Source organism: Rosa rugosa, chromosome 2 (assembly GCF_958449725.1).
Source record: "Rosa rugosa chromosome 2, drRosRugo1.1, whole genome shotgun sequence".
NCBI classification, from domain to species: domain Eukaryota; kingdom Viridiplantae; phylum Streptophyta; class Magnoliopsida; order Rosales; family Rosaceae; genus Rosa; species Rosa rugosa.
The window spans coordinates 24,340,617-24,361,550 of NC_084821.1; the positions used below are offsets into that span (position 1 = coordinate 24,340,617).

Below are 20,934 nucleotides of genomic sequence, written 5' to 3' on the forward strand. Positions count from 1 at the left end.
AAGCAGTGCACATCCGATGGAAGGGTCCCAGCAGACCCCCACTCCCACACCGTTGGAGGTGTCGCGTGCCGGATTTCTGGCGGCGCACACCCGGGCGGATGGCACAATAGAGACCCCTAGCCCGACAGCTCGAGGGTCCGATCAAACGAGTCGAGCGATCGTGCCGCCGCCTGCTGCAACAGAAGGTGCCGAGGGCCACCCCTGAAGCCAGCCGGGACCGCCAGAGATTCCCCCCTGAACTTTGTTTTTTTTTTGTATATATATAGCCGTTGAGGTACAATAGCTTGTAACAGAAATTTTGAAATGGAATGAAGTTTCGACGTTTGTTATGATGTGTTTGTACCGCTAGTACCTTGACTTGTATATTTTTTTGTGTCAATGAAACATTAAAGGAATTAAGATTGGTCCAAGTGCACCACGTAGCGGACGAGGTCCGCTGACGATTGCTGGCGTTGCCAGTTGCCCTCAGTGCTAGACTTGGTAACAATGGTTTGAATAATTCCTCGTTTCATTGATAGCTGACTGATCAGCGTGTACAAAAGTGGGGTAGTACCCGTTGGGTAGCTTCCCTTAGCTAAATATTGAGCAAGAATTTAGCTAAGTCAAGATGCTCTTGGGTAGCGGTATGACTATTTGTAGTAATACCGAAGGTGTTCGGTATTCCTAGGGTGGGTCGTCGTGACGCCATCCTTGTCCATTAAGTAGAAGGTGCCTGGGCTAACGACTTCCACAATTTTGTATGGACCTTCCCAAGTTGGGCGGAGTTTTGTTGGCGGTGGAATCACTTCCTTCATTACCCAGTCCCCCAGTTGGAGGTTCCGGGCCTTGACTCTGGCGTTGTAGAAACGCGATACCCGTTGTTTGTTTTGCAAGTTGTGCAAATGGGCTTTGTATCTTTTTTCTTCTAGGAGGTCTCTGTCCAGGTTGATGCCGTCGCTGTTGGTCTCCGGGCAGTAGCCTTCGACCCTAGCGGTGGGCTGAGTTACTTCAACAGGTAGGACAGCCTCTGTTCCGAACATCATACAAAAGGGTGTCTCGCCGGTGGCTGAAGTTGAAATAGTCCGGATGGCCCATAGAACCTCTGGTAACTTCTCCGCCCACAAACCCTTGGCGTCGTCGAGTTTCATTTTGAGCAGCTTCTTGATTATCTTGTTGGCCGCTTCGACCTGGCCGTTGGTTTGGGGATGAGCGACTGACGCAAAATTCGTCTTGGTGCCAAGGTTGGCGGTGAAAGATATGAGTTCCTTATTGTTGAACTGTGTGCCGTTGTCTGTAATGATTGTATGTGGGACACCATAGCGGCAATAGATGTTCTTCCAGAGGAAGCGAATTACCTTGGCGGTAGTTATTGCCGTGAGTGGTTCCGCCTCTATCCACTTGCTGTTGTAGTCGATGGCGACGATGATGTAGTTGAACTGACCCTTGGCGGTTTGGAACTTTCCCATCAAATCGAGGCCCCACGTGGAGTGAATCCATGGGCCGACGATAATTGACAGCGGCTCTGCCGGTGCATGTGGGAGATCTGCAAATTGTTGGCATTTGTGGCAAGATCGCGAAATCCGCCTGGCGTCATCGCCAAGTGTGGGCCAAAAGTAGCCCTGCCGCATTGTGCGGTTGGCCAAGGATCTGGCGCCTGAGTGGTTTCCGCATTCTCCGCCATGGATTTCCGCTAGGACGGCCTTTCCCTCCTCTGGGGTTAGGCAGCGGAGGTTGGGATGAGTGAATCCTTGGCGGTAAAGTTTACCATTCTGGATATTGTAGCGGGTTGCTCTCCGCTTGAGCTGCCGCGCCTGAACCTTGTCCTCCGGCACTGTGCCGTTGCGCTTGTATGCAATGATCTCATCCATCCAGCTGGGGTTGATCTCAATGCTGAAGATCTCCGCCAGGGTCTTTGTGATACTTGGTTTGTCAAGGCATTCCACCCTTGTGTCCGCTGGACTTTGACGTGGATCGTGTGAGCTTGAAAGTATTGGCGGAGGCGTCTGGCGGCAACTATGAGTGCGAGGGCGAGCTGCTCTAAGGGAGGATACCGTGTCTCTGCCCCGTTCATGCCCCTACCGGCGTAGAACACTGGAAGCTCGTCCTGAGCCTCCCGCCTGACAATGGCGCAGCTTATTGCCGATGTTGAGACCGCTAGGTATATGAATAGCGTCTCCCCTTGCACAGGGACAGAAAGGAGAGGGACTGCCGCCAAGTATTCCTTCAGGCCTTGGAACGCCGCCTGACATTCTGGGTTCCAGTTGATGACCTTCTTGTGAGTTGTTTTGAGGAGCTTGAAGAATGGGGCACACTTGTCGGTGAGTCTGGAGATGAATCGAGAAAGGGCAGTTAACTTGCCCTGGAGGCACTGGACGTCTACCTTATATTTGGGGTCCGCCAGACTGAGGATGGCCTGCACCTTGTCTGGGTTAGCCTCGATGCCTCGTTCGCTGACGATGTAACCCAGAAATTTGCTGGCGGTGACCGCAAAGAAACATTTTTCTGGGTTGAGGCGAATACCGTAGGCTAGGAGAATAGTTATTATGATTCTGAGGTTTGCCACATGTCCGCTGGCCTTTATGCTCTTAACTAGCATGTCATCCACGTAGACCTCGATAATTTTTCCCAGATGTTCGGCGAACATGGCGTTCATCAACCGCTGATAAGTTGCGCCGGCATTCTTCAGACCGAAAGGCATGACATTGTAGCAGTAGAGGCCTTTGTCGGTGGTGAAGGTGGTGCATTCTTGATCGCCGGGATGCATCTTGATCTGGTTATATCCGGAGAAAGCGTCCATCATGCTGAGGAGCTCATGTCCGGCGGTTGCATCGACCAGCTGATCGATACGGGGTAGCGGGAAACTATCTTTTGGGCATGCTTTGTTGAGATTTTTGAAGTCGACACACATTCGCCACTTGCCGCTGGGCTTCTTGACCATAACCAGATTGGAGATCCACTGGGGATAGATGACCTGGCGGATGAATCCAATGCCCTGGAGCTTGGCGACCTCCTCTCCTATTGCCCGGTACTTTTCCTCATCAAAGGCTCTCCGCTTCTGCTTGATAGGGTAAAAGGATGGTTTGATGGTCAGCTTATGAGTGATAATTTTAGGGGAGATACCTGGCATGTCTGCATAGGACCATGCAAATACTGCGGCATTATCACGCAGGAACTGGGTGAGCTCTGCCGCCACCTCTGGGTCTAGGTGGGCGCCTATGCGGACTGTCCGCTCAGGGTGCTCGTCCGAGATGCAGACAACTCTCAACGACGTGTCCGGGTTGACCGGCTCTTTCCTTACATATTTTTCCTCCTCGTCTCGAGGATCCTCGAAAATATCCGAGGGCGGTGCGTGGTTGCCCACGGTCAGGATCTCATGGCGGCGCGCCGAGCGCGCAATGGTCGTTGAGTAGCACTCCCGGGCCAACTGTTGACTTCCTCTCACACAGCCCGTGCCGTTGGGTGTGGGGAACTTCATGAGAAGCATGTATCCGGCGATGATGCACTTGAGCTTGTTGAGTGCCGGCCGCCCAATGATGGCGTTATACGAACTGAAGCAATCGACAATGATGAATTCCGTATGCACCTCCGCCATACATGGACTAGTGCCAATAACCAGTCTCATGTAATCAGACCCCAGCGGTTGTGTGACGTCGCCGGAGAAGCTGAGCAGTGGTTCGTGATCCTGGAGTAATTTCCTGTTCCGTTTGAGGTTGTTGTAGCAGCCGTTGAAAATGACATTGACAGCGGAGCCGCTGTCCACCAAGATTCTCCCCACTGAGAATTTGCCAAGAATGGCGTCGACCAAGAATGGGTCGTCATGGGGTAAATTGACTCTGCGCTCCTCCTCCTCCGAAAAGGTAATAGGTTCCCAACCTGATTTTGGGAGCTTGGCGGATCTTTCGTAGCGGATGTTGCAGACTTCCTTTGGGTGATTAGCGCGTGCATAGCGCTTCCTTGCCCTGTGAGACATGCTGGTGATTGGAGCACCGCCATCGATGGTGTTGATGCGGCCCAAGGTCTCAACGTTGGCAATTACCGGTGGTGGTTGACGCACCTTGAACTGCTCCAACTAGCCGTCACGGTACAAGGTCTCGATGGCCGTTTTGAGAGCATTGCAGCTATTGGTATTGTGGCCGCTGTCCTCGTGGTATTTGCACCACTTGCCGGTGTTCCTGGGTTTGCCTGTTTTTGGGTACTTTGGAGGGGGTGGCGGTGGGATCTGATCCTTGCACTGATTGTAGATGTCTTCATATGAGGCAGTCAGGACCGTGAAAACTGCATACCGCTGCGAGGACTCCGCCTGCTTGTTGCGGTTATCCCCATGGGTTGGGCGGTTGCCCTTATGGTAATGCTGGTCCTTCTGCCGCTTGCTCTGGTGGTGGCCCTGTTGCCACTCCCTTTTCTTGTCAGTTGATGGTGCTGAGGGGGTCTTGCTAGCGGTTTCCTGATGACTAGAAGATGGCTGTGTTGATTTTGGTGTTAGTGGTGGCGGTGGGGTTTCTCCGTATGTGATGAATTCTGCCTGGGCGTGAATGACCGCCTCACTCATGACGTGGTCATACGTCGCATTGGGATGATTGTAGTTGAGGTGATAGAGGAACGGTCCCTTGAGCAGTCCCTTCCTGAAGGCCGCTGACGCCATCGTTTTGTCTAGGTCACGGCACTGAGATGCTGCCGCCCGCCACCTTGTGACAAAGGCCTTCAGTGATTCGTCCTCCCCCTGCTTGACGCTGAACAGTTGACTTGTGTTGTGGTGTCCGGCGGACAATAGGATGAACCGGGAGAGGAAGGCATGTGATAGTGCATGGAATGAGTTGACAGACCCCGGCGGACACTCAAAGAACCAGTTCATTGCCTCACCGTCTAACGTCTCACTGAACAAGTGACACAAGGTGGCGTCATCGAATCCTTTGTTGTTGGTGACTTTCTTGAAGGTGTCCATGTGGACAAAGGGATCGGACAATCCGCCGTAATGCGCCATCTTTGGGGTTTTTGCAGACGCTGGTCTGATAGCTTGCAGAATCTCAGCGGTGAACGGCCCAGGTCTGGAAGCGAAGAGTGGATTCTGGGTTGGCGCTGGGGCGCCCGACTCCGCCCGGATCAGCCTTTGCTCCAGTTGGTGCATCCTTTCCAATATCTGGGCGGTTGCATCGCTGGCGGTGTCAGCCCGGGTACTCCGCTGGACCTGCATGCGCCTTGGCGCAGGCGGATGGCCCTCAGTCCTTGCCCTAGCCTCCGAACGGTTGGTATGCGGCACTGATTCCGCTTCCTGCTCAATCATTAGTTGGGGGATGGGCGGTGGTCCCATTCCCGACAACTCAGGTGGGTTCAGCGATACCTGCATCTGTATGACTGGCCCTGGTGCCAATGTGCCAGTGCCGGGTCGACTACGTCTGGTGCTGCGTGACTGCTCGCTCAGTGCTGGGCGGGCGGTAGGCTCCAGGGTCCTCTTTAGCTCTTCAAAACGTGCCAAGAGCGTAGCCATCTGTCCCTGGGCCTCGGCCTTCTCCTTACGCTCCTCCTCACGCTCTCTGTTTGCCCTATGAAGATCCGCCAGTGCTATCTCGTACATAGCGACGAGATCCTGGCCTGGCGGGCGGCTGCTGCTTGGGTTTGCCTCGCCGCCGGGGTTGACCGGTGTTGTAAATAGTGCGCGGTTAACGCCTATCGTTGGATCGGAGGGTTGGGGGATGGTGGACTGGTCCGCCCGCTCCTCAGCGTTCCCTCCGCTACCGCTAGTCATGGTGGATGTAGTGGGATGACCTTTTGTTCAAGGATTCCCACAGACGGCGCCAATGTTAATGTCTAAAAGTTCGGCGGTAGCTGAACCTTTGTTAACGCTGATCCGGAGGGCGGATCGATACTTGTGACGTTCTGAAAGCCTCCGCTACCTGTCAAGTAAAATACAAAGGGCGTCAGAGGGAGACCGCGTTGGGCGGTCTTCAACTCTCCGATGCCTAAGTTAGTCAATGTATTTATGTTGACAAAGTAACAGTAGGTAAGTATTGAATGCGTAATTAATGAGGAGAGAGGAGAGAACCTTTTATAGGTGAGGAAGAGGTTGATCTTCTCTTTGTTTTCGATGTGGGACTGATGTGCTTCAGTCCCCAGCTCTGGGAGCTTCTGATGCTACCTTGGCGCGGCGCGTGGCGGCGCGTTGGCGGTGATCTGGGGGTGATCCGCCGCCGAGGTTGTAGCCCGCCTGGCGGTGTGTTTGCATGTCATTCCTTTGGTTGGAATTAGTACCTTTGGCGGTCGAATGAGCGTGGCCCATTATAGCTAATTATGCTTGCAAATGTACATGTATGTACAGGTGTTTACAGGAAATGGACCACACAAACATCTGTGTGGATTAGTTGAAGCAAACAATCAGATATTTTGGAATGTAGATTTCTCAAATTTGTCATTTTTCCCTTTAAACAATCCACACATGTTTCAAAATCACTAAAATCTAATGCAGGTAAAATTCCTTGTTTCAATATAGTTCATGCATTCTTTGTTTTGAAATGTGTCCTAATATTTTGTGCCAAAGAAAAGATGATGTATGTTGCTTATTCTTTCTCTTAATACCAACAACTGTTTTTGACATATTGAAAACATGATGATTTTGAATAGATGCATTAGTGCAATTGACATGCCAGTAACCATCAATTAAAAAAGCATCACCAAAACAAGATGAATTTTCATAGAAATACATAGCCCTATTATTACTTGAAAAGCTGAAAGCATCATCCATTACAAATTGAGAACCAGATATGAGGTTTCTCTTTATTGAGGGAATACAATACACATTATCTAATACCAGAACATACTTATTCCTAAATACTAATTTGACACTTCCTACATCTTGAACTGCCACCCTTTGGCCACTTGCAGTGCATACCCTTGTTTCATTCTTGTTTAGGATTGTTTTGCTTGATAATCCCTGCAAGGAATTAACAATATGAATGGGTGAACCAGTATCAAACCACCAAGATGCATTACTAACAGATGCATGCATGTGACTCTAATGTGAAAATTGATTTTAACAAAAAAGTACCTTTCTTGTTCAGCCAATTTTTAAAACCCTCACAGTCCTTCTTGAAATGACCGGATTTCTTGCAGAAGAAACATTTCATTGGACCATTTGTTTTGACAGACTTGTTTTTGTACAGATCAGTCTTCACAACAGATTTTGATGAACTGGCCTTAAAGTTCTTGTTGCCAAAGGTTTTTTTATTCTTTGGTTTTACAATGTAGTTAATGCTCACTACCTTTCCCCTTTTGAGCATTTCATCTTCTTCCTGCACACAAATGGAAATCAACTCATTAAGACTCCATTTTTCTTTCTGTGTGTTATAGAGGCTCTTTAGGTGACTATATTGATCTGGGAAAGAATTCAGTAGCATGTGCACCAGAAAAGGATCATCAATATTCATGTTCAGGCTCTTCAGTTTTGCAGCAATATCAATCCCTTTCATAATATACTCCCTTATGCTTCCTTGTCCAGTAAATTTCATCCCAGTCAGTGCGTTCATCAGTGTGCTAACCTCAGCCTTGTCAGAAACCTTGTACTTCTCAGCAATTGAATTGAAGTACACTTTGGCAAATTCAGAATCTGGTATACCTCCTTTGACAGCATCAGTCATGCTCTTTTTCATACAAATCAGTGCCATCCTGTTGTGTTTGTGCCACAGCAGGTACCTATCTTTGGCTTCCTTTGATGACGTTGCTGTTAGTTCAACAGGTGGATCTTCTCTAAGCACATGATCAAAGTCCAATATTCCCAGGTTGAGTTCTATGTCTCCTTTCCACTTTTTTAAATTCAGTCCATTGAGCAATTCAACTTGATTGATGCTTATTGGGAAATGCATTGCTGAAATTGTTCAGTTTCAAATCAGTCACTCATTATGTCTAAATTCACACATATATATATGTTCCAGTTTGACTATATACCAGAGATATATATACGCTAATCCCAAATGTTACATTCATATGGAATAAACATTTAAATGAATTTATATGTATAGATAAGTAAACATATATCATTTTCAAGATGTTGGTATCATTTGTAATACACTTATCTCCAAGGATACATGAATGTTTATTACCACACATATATATGTATTAAACCAGAAAGTCTCATTTAGATTTCTAACTGATACAGTATTGAACTTTCAGATTTATCTTAATGGTTTCCTTTATGAATGTATATATGTATACATGTTTCAACTATTTTGATAGTATTGAACGTATATGCAGACCACATTTCAAAAGAAAATTACTTGATCTATTGCATAAATCAGTATATTCATGGCTACTGTGGCAGCATTATGGATGTACATGAAATACGCAGTAGTCTTTCTATTTGGTAACATTATCATATATATAAATGTGCATATATGATCATCGATGTTATAAAATAGTAGCAGTTATATGAATCAAAAATAGTCCTAAACAAGTTAACTGTCAAAATATTAATCTTTATCTGTATTATGTTTCATGAAAATTTCAATGAATCAATATCTTCATTTTCTAGTCCCAGAATACATATCTCAGTATGAAAAGGTATACATCAATCTAAATCTAAGCATAGTTGCTCTGATACCAATTGAAAGATTACAACTATATTTAAACATGAAAACATAATAAACTAGCACAGATTTAGATCAAATGTAAATAAACAGATATGAATGATAACTGACTTGGTTGATTGCTGTTGCAATCCATTCGATCTTCTCCTAGATGCACACTGTATTTCTCCTTTTGCTTGATGGGACAAAACCAGATGAGAAAGTGTTTGTGTTCTAGCAGAGATCAAAAGAAATCTTCACATATATAAGCTGTTGTGACAGCAGCAGTTACATGACAGTTCCTTCCATCAAGGAACTGTCAAAGTAACTGTTTGTCTTAATCAGATTTGTCCAAATGATCATACCTTTTGAATTTTGAATTCAAAACAGATATACTTACACATTATCTTAATTCGATTACTAAATTAAGTCTACATATATATACATGTAAGTAACTGCAGTTGTACTTTATAATCAAAATAATTTGTTTACATTAAGCTAATGTATATACAATATATAATATCTAGTTCATTCTGCTCATATGCAGTGTGATCAATCTTACAAGCTTGTCATAACGTGCTGCAAGTCAAAGTTTTCAATATATATAATTGAACAAAAGTGCTGCAAGTTGGTTTTGAATACAAGTCAGACCAAGAAATATAATGCCTAGCTACGTGCTCATCTCTCAATCAAAGGAAAGCATGCAAAAATCAATATTCAATCAAAAGAAAGAAGATGACAAAGAATGGTGGCAATTACTTTTAATTGAAGCGGTGGTGTGATAGCAAACAGGACAACAAGCTACATAATTGAATTAGCTGATACACAAAGGGACTCGAACCGTACTCGAGCCAACTTTGCACACCAGTCGCTCGTCTAACTGTCGAACTGGATGCTCAATCTGCAGCAGCAAAGAAATTGAGAAGCCTCTATCAGTTTCTGATTGATCATAGCTTGGTCGCAATTGATAAAAGCTCGCGTCAAGAAGAAATGAAGAGTTTAGAAGGTACCTGACTCTGCGCTGGAGATCAAGAACAGGTGATAATCAATGTTTTTGATGAGCTAGCCCGAAGGAAAAAGCCTGGGTGTCCAGATCACCTTTTGTTATAGAAATTTTGGCCCATTTGAACTTCCTGGCAGTGCGAAGCCCATCTCAAGTCACAGAGCCCAACCACAGAAGCTCAACACAATGGGTGTCTAAATCAATTCACCTCAGAAGCTCGGGCCCGATTAATTTGCATCCCAAAGCCCATTCCAAATTTCAAGGCCCACTGTAAACCTCAGTACATTGGGTCCCCGGATCAGATCAGCTGACACACTACCAAATTGGATGTCCAAAAGAAATGCATTTGACGGGTTCAAAAAAAATGTATACACATCCGTCAAACAAAAAGTCGGTACAAAACCGGAAATTCAAATTGAATGAACTATAGTTGTTATCCCTTCACAGGGTATGTAGGCAGTCTAGCGACCCACTAGATGCAACCACAACTCCAAACAGAATCCCTGACTCCGCCAGTCAAATTCGACCAGTCTCAAATGAATCACTGACTGCAGTCAAATTCTCCCAGCACCAGAAAATCAAATCATTCCCAAATCACACAAAATTCAAAGGCTCTAAGCCTTTCAAATCTCCCAAACACAAATCCAAAATAAATGGGTCATCTACCCATTTAAATCTCAAATGCCGGAACTACATGTGGTTTGATCCTGCAAAGGGTATGTTGGCAATCTAGAACCAAATTTATCTAGATGCAACCGCGTCCTAAACACAAAATCGAATCTCTGGTCCACTTAAACCAAATTTGTCCCAAACACTATTCTCATTCCAAAATCAAAGCCCTCCAATGAGTCATTCACTCATTGGAACTCTTGAACTACGAGTGGCTTGATCCCTCTCCAAGGGTACGTAGGCAACCCATTAAAATATCCGTGTGCAGCCGCAAAAACAAACAAACACACATCCCATCAATTGGTTTCTTCATAAATGGAATCAAAGGGTGTTTCCCTGTAACAAGGGATTGTAATTAAGAGACACATTCTGTCTTGAATGGGTCGAACCCAAAATAATAAAAACTCTATTCACTAAATGAATACGAGTGAAATTATGTTGGGTGACATTTACGCTCACTGTGTGCATATTTTTCCTCAACATTAAGAAGCCCAAGCCCAACAACGCCAAACCCGAAACGGAGTCGGCGACGGAGTGCTCTAAGGTGGAGTATCTGTCCGGAGCTCAGATTCGAACCCTAAATCGAGGCCGAGAAAGAAGATGATCCAATCCAGGGAGAAGTTGATCCGATCTAGAGAGAAGATGACGAACGAGCTCTGATGGGCTTGAAGATGTTCTTCGGTCGTGGCTGAGCGAAGACGACGTCGGCGGTGGTGGTGTTGTCAATGGCGGATTCGAAAAGGGCGTGGAAGGCTAAGTTGGAGAAATGGTTTTTGGAGAGAAAGGTGGTGGGCTTGTTCTGATTTAGGTGGTTACTAATGAGGTAGGAGCTGAAGAAGTGAAGGGTGAGGGAAAGCCAGAGGACCCATTCGCAATATGTAGAAGGAGCTCTTTTCTTGAGGCCGGCCATTTTTGCTGTTAGTGCTAGTGCTGGAAGAAGAAGAGATAAAGAGGTGGAAGAAGAAGAAGAAGAGGAAGAAGAGAAAAAAGAGAGAAAAAAAAAAGGAGAAAAAACAAAAAACAGTAAGCGAGGGTAGAATAGACATTTTACAGCCAAAATACTGCTACATCAGTAATTTAACCGAATTTTTGGACGGAGAGTAATGGAATAGACCTATTGGTCCAAAATTGAGAGTACATGGAGTAAATGTGTGAAATTAGAAAGACAGGCACTGAAGTGTATTTTGGGTAAAAGTTTAGAGAGTAAACAGTATTTAACCCTATATTAAAATTTTAGAATTTTGGGTTTAAAAAAATTGGGGTTTTTAAGAATTAGGATTTTGGGTATTTTGGGGTAAAAACTCAAGTGCTTAAGGTGAAATTGATAAAATCAAGTAGTATAGAAAACTATTTAACGCTCCAATTATGTGTAATTTGCTAAATAGTTTATAAGTACTAATTTATGAACAATTAGGGTGTCAACTTTAAGGGACTTAAATTTTTCGAGTAAGATAGTTATTTAGAGTGAGAATTGCGGCCTAGGGTTCGAACTATCAGGGGTGCAGTATGATTCAAAGGTAAAAGCTGATGGATCTCAAATCGGCGAATTGTATTTGGAGAGAGATAGAGTTTCGGTGAAGGGTTAGTTGAGAGAGAGAGACTATTGATGTCATAATTTGGTTTGACAAAGACTTTTGACTTTTCAACACATTCCACGTAGGACGCTTTGAAATGTCAAAGAGTCCATGTAAGACCCTGACCTTTCAACGCACTTAAACCCTTCATCGAGAAAGAAAAGATAATCATAAGATGAAAATAACCATGACTAGTAAGATGCCTAACCATGGTATGCCAAGTCTTTAACCTTGGACCTCCACCTCTTAGGTCTTGGACAGTCACCATGTTATTGACTTGTCACCTTGGACGGTAAGGTCAAAGCATATCGTGACCTGGCTATTAGAATAGTATAGTCCGAAGGAATCAGGAGCCTCAACCCCCAAGGCCAAGAATTCAACTCCCAAGGCTTAGAAGCCTCAACCCTCAACCTCTAAGGATCATGACCAAGACTTCCAAGCCTAAAGCCTCGACCTTCAGGCTCACACTTGGACGCAGTCAAGGAGACATGGTAGTACACATCAAGGACCAACTCTCACCAACTTTTCCACGTGTCAAGCTCCGACACCCAGTATGGCTCCCTTGTCATGTCAACAGTGATTCAAGAACAAAGGGTGGTTTACGTGGAGACACCTGTCACAACCTCTGTCAAATCCACCCTGGAGCGTCAGTAAGCAGAGAGTGGGGGCTGACACCCCGATTTTATGGGATTGAGCCTATGCCTTTCCCTTTCCACCTCAACCCTCTTCTCCTATAAATACCCAGCCTTCACAAGGCTGAAGGGGACTTTAGCTCTCTCTTTTCTCCCAACACTATGATAAAATATCTATGCTATGAGGCTCTTCCAAGTAGGGGTTGTGGACGCCGAACAAAGGTGCGTCGATGCCCAACGCCAGGTAGAGGAAGTCTGAGGCGAGGCTACCAGTTTCACCCAACCAAGGAGCGTGGAGGCCCAGCATCAGGTGAAGGAAGTCCGAGACGAGACTATCAGTTTCACCCAACATGGCTGCTTGGAGGCCCAGCATCAGGTGAAGGAAGTCCGAGACGAGACTATCAGTTTCACCCAACAAGGCTGCGTGGAGGCCCAGGATCAGGTGAAGGAAGTCCGAGACGAGACTATCAATTTCACCCAACAAGGCTGCTTGGAGGCCCAGCATCAGGTGAAGGAAGTCCGAGAAGAGACTATCAGTTTCACCCAACAAGGCTGCTTGGAGGCTGTACATACCTCCAATAATATGGAGTATTTACTACATCACCAAGCATAAGTAACACCCACTTTGGGACATCAACGAGACATGGCAAGGCCCAACCGAGACATGCATCGTGTAGCCCTATGTTCGGGCTACGCGGCGGTATCCGGATGTCGCAAATCCGCCACCGGGAAGCCACCTTCCCGCCCTTGCCAAGATGCCTCCACAACATGGCTTTCTGCATGTTAAATAGACTAGAATAGTAACTTAACTTGTCCCACATCGAAGAATAAGTAAAGGAGAAGCATTCCTTCATCTATAAAAGGAATGCCTCCTCCCACAAACTCAACACATTTTCATTACATCTCTTGTAATCTTGTTAGGCCGCAAGGCTCGACACACTAGTATAGCTTTCAAGTGGACGTAGTCTCCCGCTCATGCGGAGGCGAACCACTATACATCTTGTGTCAATCTCTCTCTCTCTCTCTCTCTTTTACTTATCGTTAATTAGATCCCCACGGATACAAGCATTAACATTGGCGCCGTCTGTGGGAAGCCAACACAGTGGCTTCGTCACCTACCATGAGCTAAGTCTGCTCAGCGGAGCTTGAAGAAATTCCTTCCTTCTTTGAGTTTATGTTTGAATTAATGTTTCTTGGCGGCAACTAGAGCAGAGTGTGCAGAAATTTGCACCTTGCAGGCTGGTCAACACGTGGTCAACGCCCAGCAGAGTTAGTCAACGCCCATGGAGTGGTCAAAACTTGCGAGAACACCCGGTCAAAGCTCGGTCAACGCCCATCAGGCTTGATCAAACTTTTGGTCAACGCCCAACTCGCAAAAGTCAAAGCTGGCACCACCAAAAAAAAAAAAAAAAAAAAACAAAAATTTTGGGCGGCCAAATGTTCTCTGGACACCCAGAAATCTTATCTGGGCACCCCTCCTATTTTCAAATTTCCCGCCAGTCACTACCAATTGCAGCACCTTCGAACTGGAACTCGTGGCCTCCGCCCAACTTCCAGCTCCGCCGGACTTGTTCCGCTGTACTTTTTCAACGGACAGACTCCGCCCATTGCTGCATCGCTCAGCATCCCCAGCGAGCCCAGCGGTCGTCTTCCGCTCCTGTGACTCGCAGGCTCATGCCCCGGTTGTCATCTCTCCGCCCGGCACCTCCGCTGGTCAAGAGAACCGCCCGAGTTTTCCGCTAGCCATGGCCCGGACAGCCTCCGATAAGCTAGCCACTGCTCCGCTGACCACCACCAGCGGCAACACCCTCCGCCGAGCTCCAGCTCCGCTGAGCTCCAAGAACCGCTGAACAAACGCCCCGCTCCTGCTGCTCGCAGGGCTCCGCTCTGCCCACTGTCGGGCCACCGCCGGCAAAACATCCGCCAGCAACTCACCTCCGCTGGACAATGCTACCGCTGACCAAAATTTCTGCCGCTAGCACACCAAAAAGCGCCAGCAGAACCAGCGGCCTCCATTCGGCCACCCTCCGCTGGAAAATCATTCCGCCACCGCTAGGCCTTATAATCCTCCGCCGCAATCCTTGACGACACCCTCTTCACTTGCAGTCACAAGCAACTCAAGGCCCAAGCCGACGCTATCACCCTAACGCCAGCAACAATCACGGCAGCGCCAGGCGATATCCGCCAGGAAACTTTGAGTCTTTATGGCAAAGCTAAGTTTCCCTCGATATATACTTCTCTCCTTACTGATGCAAGCACCACGTGCTTCTGCTCTTTGCATAATGCCACCTGCCTGCACTGCTGCACATACAGTTCACATATATAAATATTTATGTATGGGCCGCTTATGCCATCACCTATGGACACGTACAAGTCCTGTTAGGATAGTTGTCACATGCACAATTATATGTTTAAATTCCTTTGTCAGTTACCTCTCACACAGGTGTGGACCATTCATATATGCGGACACTTTTCTTTCTTGGTGTATATGTGTGTATATCTGCATGACCTACAACATGGTCAAACGCAAAACACATATAATTATTTATGCTCCTGGTCAATTCATTAATTGCTCCATAATCCATATATGCCCTCTGCTCATACTTCTTGCAAAGCCATATATTATCTCATAATTACTATAATGATAAGTGCACGAGCTGAGTATGATTCATAGCATGATATACTTGTCCGCTAGGCTTCTCTTGCCTCTCAAATCATATATTTCCTGAGATATATATCAACGCCACATAGTTGAGTTAGTTATTGTGTGAGAACAATGCACCCTTTGCCTATTTGCACATGGTCAGCCGGGGCACTTGTCACGGCTATTTTACTTACACATGCTATTTATGCATAATTTATCTGTGAGTTCCATTTTTTGGGCTATTCAATTCAAACGTGCATCTGGTGCTCATCAAAATTCAAGTCTTTACATCTACGCATGTTTACAACGTGCATGTGTGTATATGCTAATTAACGCCATGCATATATGTGAAGCAATTATATCACTGTGATCACCACTATGACATTCTCGCATGTCACATTAAATATCTTTGGCATATATATATTTAATCAATTTAATTATATGGAAAGAGTACTAATTGCTTACTGTATCTTATGCTAAGGAAACATAATCACCGATCACCTTTCCGATTAGCGAAATCATCTTCCTTCTACTAACAAGGAACTTCGCCAGAGCAATGGAGCGTCATGCTTGCACAACTCCGACATGATTTGGGCACTTACATTGATTCCAACTCCAACTCGCTCCAAATCGGCATAAGATAAGTAGCTTCATCTTATCTATTACGCTCTTGCAATTTGAGCTACCGCACATGCCATGTCTATACATGCTTGCTCTGTGTGTTTTGTCATTTTTCATGCAAATACATACTGTACACATCCACGGTCTACGACCAAAACCGCCAAGCGGTCAGGCAACGCCTCATAATAGCCATTGATCCGGCAGCAAGGGACTAGTTAACACAGCCTACGGCAGCCATTGATCCGGCAGTTAACCCCGACGCTTGGGTACCAAAGATTGGGATCGCTTCCCAACACCCTCTGCTCCGTGCAGCTCCCCCTCAACAAACATGGCTGGGGAGTCGGGGACTCTCTAGCGGGGCCTAGCAGGGGCCCACCCCATTGAGCTTCCGCTCACGAGCTTCCCGCTCATGCCTTCCCGGCACCCCATTGAGCTTCCGCTCACGAGCTTCCCGCTCATGCCTTCCCGGCAACCCTTGAGCTTCCGCTCACGAGCTTCCCTCTCATGCCTTCCCGGCAACCCTTGAGCTTCCGCTCACGAGCTTCCCACTCATGCCTTCCCGGCAACCCTTGAGCTTCCGCTCACGAGCTTCCCGCTCATGCCTTCCCGGCAACCCTTGAGCTTCCGCTCACGAGCTTCCCGCTCATGCCTTCCCGGCAACCCTTGAGCTTCCGCTCACGAGCTTCCCGCTCATGCCTTCCCGGCATCCCATTGAGCTTCCGCTCATCCCCCTTGAGCTTCCCGCTCATGCCTTCCCGGCATTCTACTTGACACACCACACGTTAATGGAACATGGAATTCTTCTACCATTTGTCGCTCCCGACAAATTGAATTCTTTTTGCGTTCCATTAATACGAGCGACAACCAAACCAACACAAAGCGTTCACGTACTCATCATTTACACGCTACAAACGCTTACCTTCGCAGCACTCATACAACTTACATTTATCATATGCAATCCATATGCTCACACGGCCATACGCGCTTTCGAGTTTGTACGTCATAATCGATCGTACTCGGCACCATTCGCGTGTATACATCAACATGTATCACGCATCTCATACGTTTATGTATGCCAACGCATATCGGTGCAACTCACATTTGTTGCCCAATGCAACGAGCATTCTACGTATGCCTGCTTTTTTGTTTTTTGTTGTGCAGGTTAACGAGTCCCTTCTTGCTTACGGAGTTCGGGGACTTGTAGGGGCTCCGTACCGCCTGGTTACTTATGCTTGATGACTTCATGATTTGAACTCCCCAACCAAGAAGCTCCTCTTACTTGGGGACTTCGGGGACTTGTACATACCTCTAATAATATGGAGTATTTACTACATCACCAAGCATAAGTAACACCCACTTTGGGACATCAACGAGACATGGCAAGGCCCAACCGATACATGCATCGTGTAGCCCTATGTTCGGGCTACGCGGCGGTATCCGGAAGTCGCAAATCCGCCACCGGGAAGCCACCTTCCCGCCCTTGCCAAGATGCCTCCACAACATGGCTTTCTGCATGTTAAATAGACTAGAATAGTAACTTAACTTGTCCCACATCGAAGAATAAGTAAAGGAGAAGCATTCCTTCATCTATAAAAGGAATGCCTCCTCCCACAAACTCAACACATTTTCATTACATCTCTTGTAATCTTGTTAGGCCGCAAGGCTCGACACACTAGTATAGCTTTCAAGTGGACGTAGTCTCCCGCTCATGCGGAGGCGAACCACTATACATCTTGTGTCAATCTCTCTCTCTCTCTCTCTCTTTTACTTATCGTTAATTAGATCCCCACGGATACAAGCATTAACAGAGGCCCAGCATCAGGTGAAGGAAGTCCGAGACAATACTATCAGTTTCACCCAACAAGGAGCCAGGACGCCCAACATCAGGTGAAGGAAGTCCGAGGCAAGACTATCTGTTTCACCCAACAGAGGAGCGTGGAGACCCAACATCAGCCGAATGAAGTCCAAGGTGAGACTATCAGTTTCACCCAACAAAGGAGCTTGGAAGCCCAATATCAGGTGAAGGAAACCCCAGGCGAAACTATCAGTTTCACCCAACAAAGGAGCTTGGACGCCCAATACCAGGTGAAGGAAGCCCGAGGCCATACCTTCAGTCACAAGAGGTGGACGACCAAGGCCACACATATAATCAAACTAATTGAAGGAAGAGATAGGCCCACTTTAAGAAAGCAAGCCCACCACTTTACACTTGGATTTCAACGGAACTTCCGTTGACTCGTTGTTGCCGAAATCGGCACAAACAAATGGCGCCGTCTGTGGGAACCTTGAACGCTTGGCGTATGTAGATACCTCTACTAGCAAGGCTATTTGCTACATCACCAAGCATATGTAACACCCTCTTTGGGACACCCACAAGCCATGGTGAGGCCCAACCGCTACTTGCATCTTGTAGCCCTATGTTCAAGCTACGCCACGGTATCCGGAAGTGGCAAATCCATCACCGGGAAGCCACTTTCCTCGCCTTGCCAACATGCCCTCACAAACTAGGCTTTCTACACTAGAATAGTTATCTTTGCTTGTCCCACATCGAAAACCATGTAAAGGAGATGGCTTTCTTCACCTATAAAAGGAATGCCTCCTCCCACAACTAAATCCACTCCATTACATCTTTTGTAATCCCTTTGGGCCGCAAGGCCCGAACACACTAGTTAAACATTCAAGTGGACGTAGTTTCCCACTAAGGCGGGAAATGAACCATTATACTTCTTGTGTCGTTCTCTCTCTCTCTCTCTCTAAATCTAACTAGAGATCCCACGGATCACTAACATTAACATTGGCGCCGTCTGTGGGAAGCCAACACAAAGGCTTCGTCACGTACCATGAACTTCGGTAAACATCAAATTAGGGCTGGTCAACGCCCAACTCCAGTCAACACCATTCAAGGTTGGTCAACGCCCAACTCAAGAGGTCAACGCTGACCTACACAAAAAAATAATAATAATAAAAAAAATGGTGGGTGCCAAATTCTCTCTGGACACCCAGAGATTTACTTTGGCCACTCTCCCTTCCTTTTTCAGCGACACCCAGCTTCCTCCTTGGCTAACTCCATCAGCAGCTCCGCTAAACTTCATCAGCGGACCACCATCCAGCTCCCCCGCTAGTAAGCTTAGCGGTCTTCGGCCAAACGCACACGCCATACTGCACTGCCAGGTTGCAACACCACTAAACTTTGGAGCTCCGCCGCTGGCTAAAAGCACCGCTAGCGATCTCCGCCGAGCACCAAGCTCCGCTCCGCCAACTCACAGCAGCCTCCTCTGGCATCTGTCGGTGGACACCGCCAGACCCGCCCACTAGCGCATAGCCTCCTCCTGTACAACCTAGCGGCAACCCACCGCCAGCTCAAACTTCGCCTGGCGCGGCGACCTCCATCCGAGCTCCACTACCGCTGGCCGCAACTTCCGCCAACCAAGACCGCAGCTGACAAAACCTAGCTCCGCCGAGCTCCAGGCCTGCTGCGAAGCTCCGCCGAACTCAAAACCTCCGCTAAGCTCCGAGCTCCACCGAACTCAAACTATCCGCTGAACGAGAGCTCCACTCCGCTCCGCTGGCCAAGCACCGCCAATCTCCTCCGACGGCCACAACTTCCTCCGTTGGCCACCACCGCTAGCAAAAACCACACTCTGTCGGCACTCCTCCGCTGACCAAGAGCACCGCTGAGCATATCTCCGCCGAGCTTCACCTTTAGCCCGAGCTTCACCATGCTCCACTCCGCCGGCACCGGTGGTTAACCAACCAGCTAGCCTTCCCAATTCCGACAGCAACCAGCGGTGACTGCCACCAGCGATGACTTTTCATATGGGCGTTAACCAGCTCCGTTTCGCCGGACTACCTCAGCTAGCCCTCCTCCGCTAACCTCCCTCCACCGGACTAACTCCGCTGGTAAAATGCTGCGCTCCGCTAACCGGCAACGGCCTCCGCTGAGCAGCTTCACCGCTAGGCAACCTCGGAACTTTAATCCCCTGGATAGAGCTTCAATCTTCTTGGCGGAGGTTCAATTTCCCGGTCACCCAGAAAACTACTTTGGCCACGTATCCAATCCTGCAGCCCCTCCTTGCTGCTGGTTTCAGAACTGACGACCCCATGCTTTCGATTTCTTGATGCATCTCCTCACCCAGGCGTCGATCGGAGATGGAGCTCAGCGCTTTCTTTCTGAAAAGCTGGAAAACAGACTTTATGAGTCTATGGTCTACGACCAACCGCCAAGCGGTAAGGCAACGCCTCATAATGACAATAAAGGGACTAGTTAACACAGCCCACGGTAGCCATTGATCCGGCAGTTAACCCCGACGCTTGGGTATCTAAGATTAGGTTCGCTACCTAACGCCCACTGCTTAAACGCAGCTCCCCTCATCAAACAATTTTCTGACCATCCGGAGGTCTATAGCCAGGAGTAGGGGACTCCTCGCAGGGCCTAGCAGGGGCCCACCCGAAAGGGCAAAAGTGTTCGCTCCGACCAATTCTAGATGGATGACGCACTCGCACTAATTATGCTTGATGTACGGCACAAAGCTACGCTTTGGTATCAACCCGCAAGAACACCCTCCTTGACTAGGGACTTCGGGGACTTATACATACAGCCCAGCATAATTAGCAACGGCCACGCTCATGCCTCAAGGCATCACCATCGAGCTACCCGTTAATGCCTCATGGCAACACCGAGCTCCGCGCTCGTGCATCAGCTGCACCGCCCGGCTTTCGCGCTCGTGCCTCAGCGGCAACCCTTGAGCTTTTACGCTCGTGCCTCAGCGGTACCGCCAGGCCTTCTCGCTCGTGCCTCAGCTGCAACCCTTGAGCTTTCGCCCTCGTGCCTCAGCGGTAACCCTTGAGCTTTCGCGCTCGTGCCTCATCGGAAACCCTTGAGCTTTCGCGCTCGTGCCTCAGCGGCACTGCCAGGCTTTCGCCCTCGTGTCTTCCCGCCACCACGAGCTTATCGCTCACGCCTTCACGGCACCCCCGAGCTTCCGCTCACGAGCTTACCGCTCACGTCTTCACGGCACCCCCGAGCTTCCGCTCACGAGCTTACCGCTCACGTCTTCACGGCACCCCCGAGCTTCCGCTCACGAGCTTAACGCTCACACCTTCACGGCAACCCCGAGCTTCCGCTCACGAGCTTACCGCTCACGCCTTCACGGCACCCCCGAGCTTCCGCTCACGCCTTCGAGGCACCCCTAAGCTTCCACTCACGAGCTTACCGCTCACGCCTTCGCGGCACCCCCGAGCTTCCGCTCACGAGCTTACC

General features: G+C 47.9%; 1 protein-coding gene across 2 annotated transcripts; it reads right to left on the reverse strand.

Moving 5' to 3' along the window:
* Nucleotides 1–6,734: 6,734 nt before the first annotated feature.
* Nucleotides 6,735–9,546, reverse strand: LOC133728723 (uncharacterized). 2 transcript variants are annotated; one of them, XM_062156153.1, is made up of 4 exons: nucleotides 9,291–9,546; nucleotides 8,664–8,727; nucleotides 7,019–7,834; nucleotides 6,735–6,904 (listed from the first exon to the last, which is right to left on the reverse strand). In XM_062156153.1, the coding sequence occupies exons 2-4, from the start codon at nucleotides 8,686–8,688 to the stop codon at nucleotides 6,870–6,872; spliced, it is 876 nt and encodes a 291-aa protein (XP_062012137.1). In that variant the 5' UTR covers nucleotides 8,689–8,727; nucleotides 9,291–9,546; the 3' UTR covers nucleotides 6,735–6,869. The 2 variants fall into 2 exon arrangements, with proteins under 2 accessions (XP_062012137.1, XP_062012136.1); XM_062156152.1 differs by having other exon boundaries at nucleotides 8,664–8,765.
* Between the last annotated feature and the right edge of the window lie 11,388 nt (nucleotides 9,547–20,934).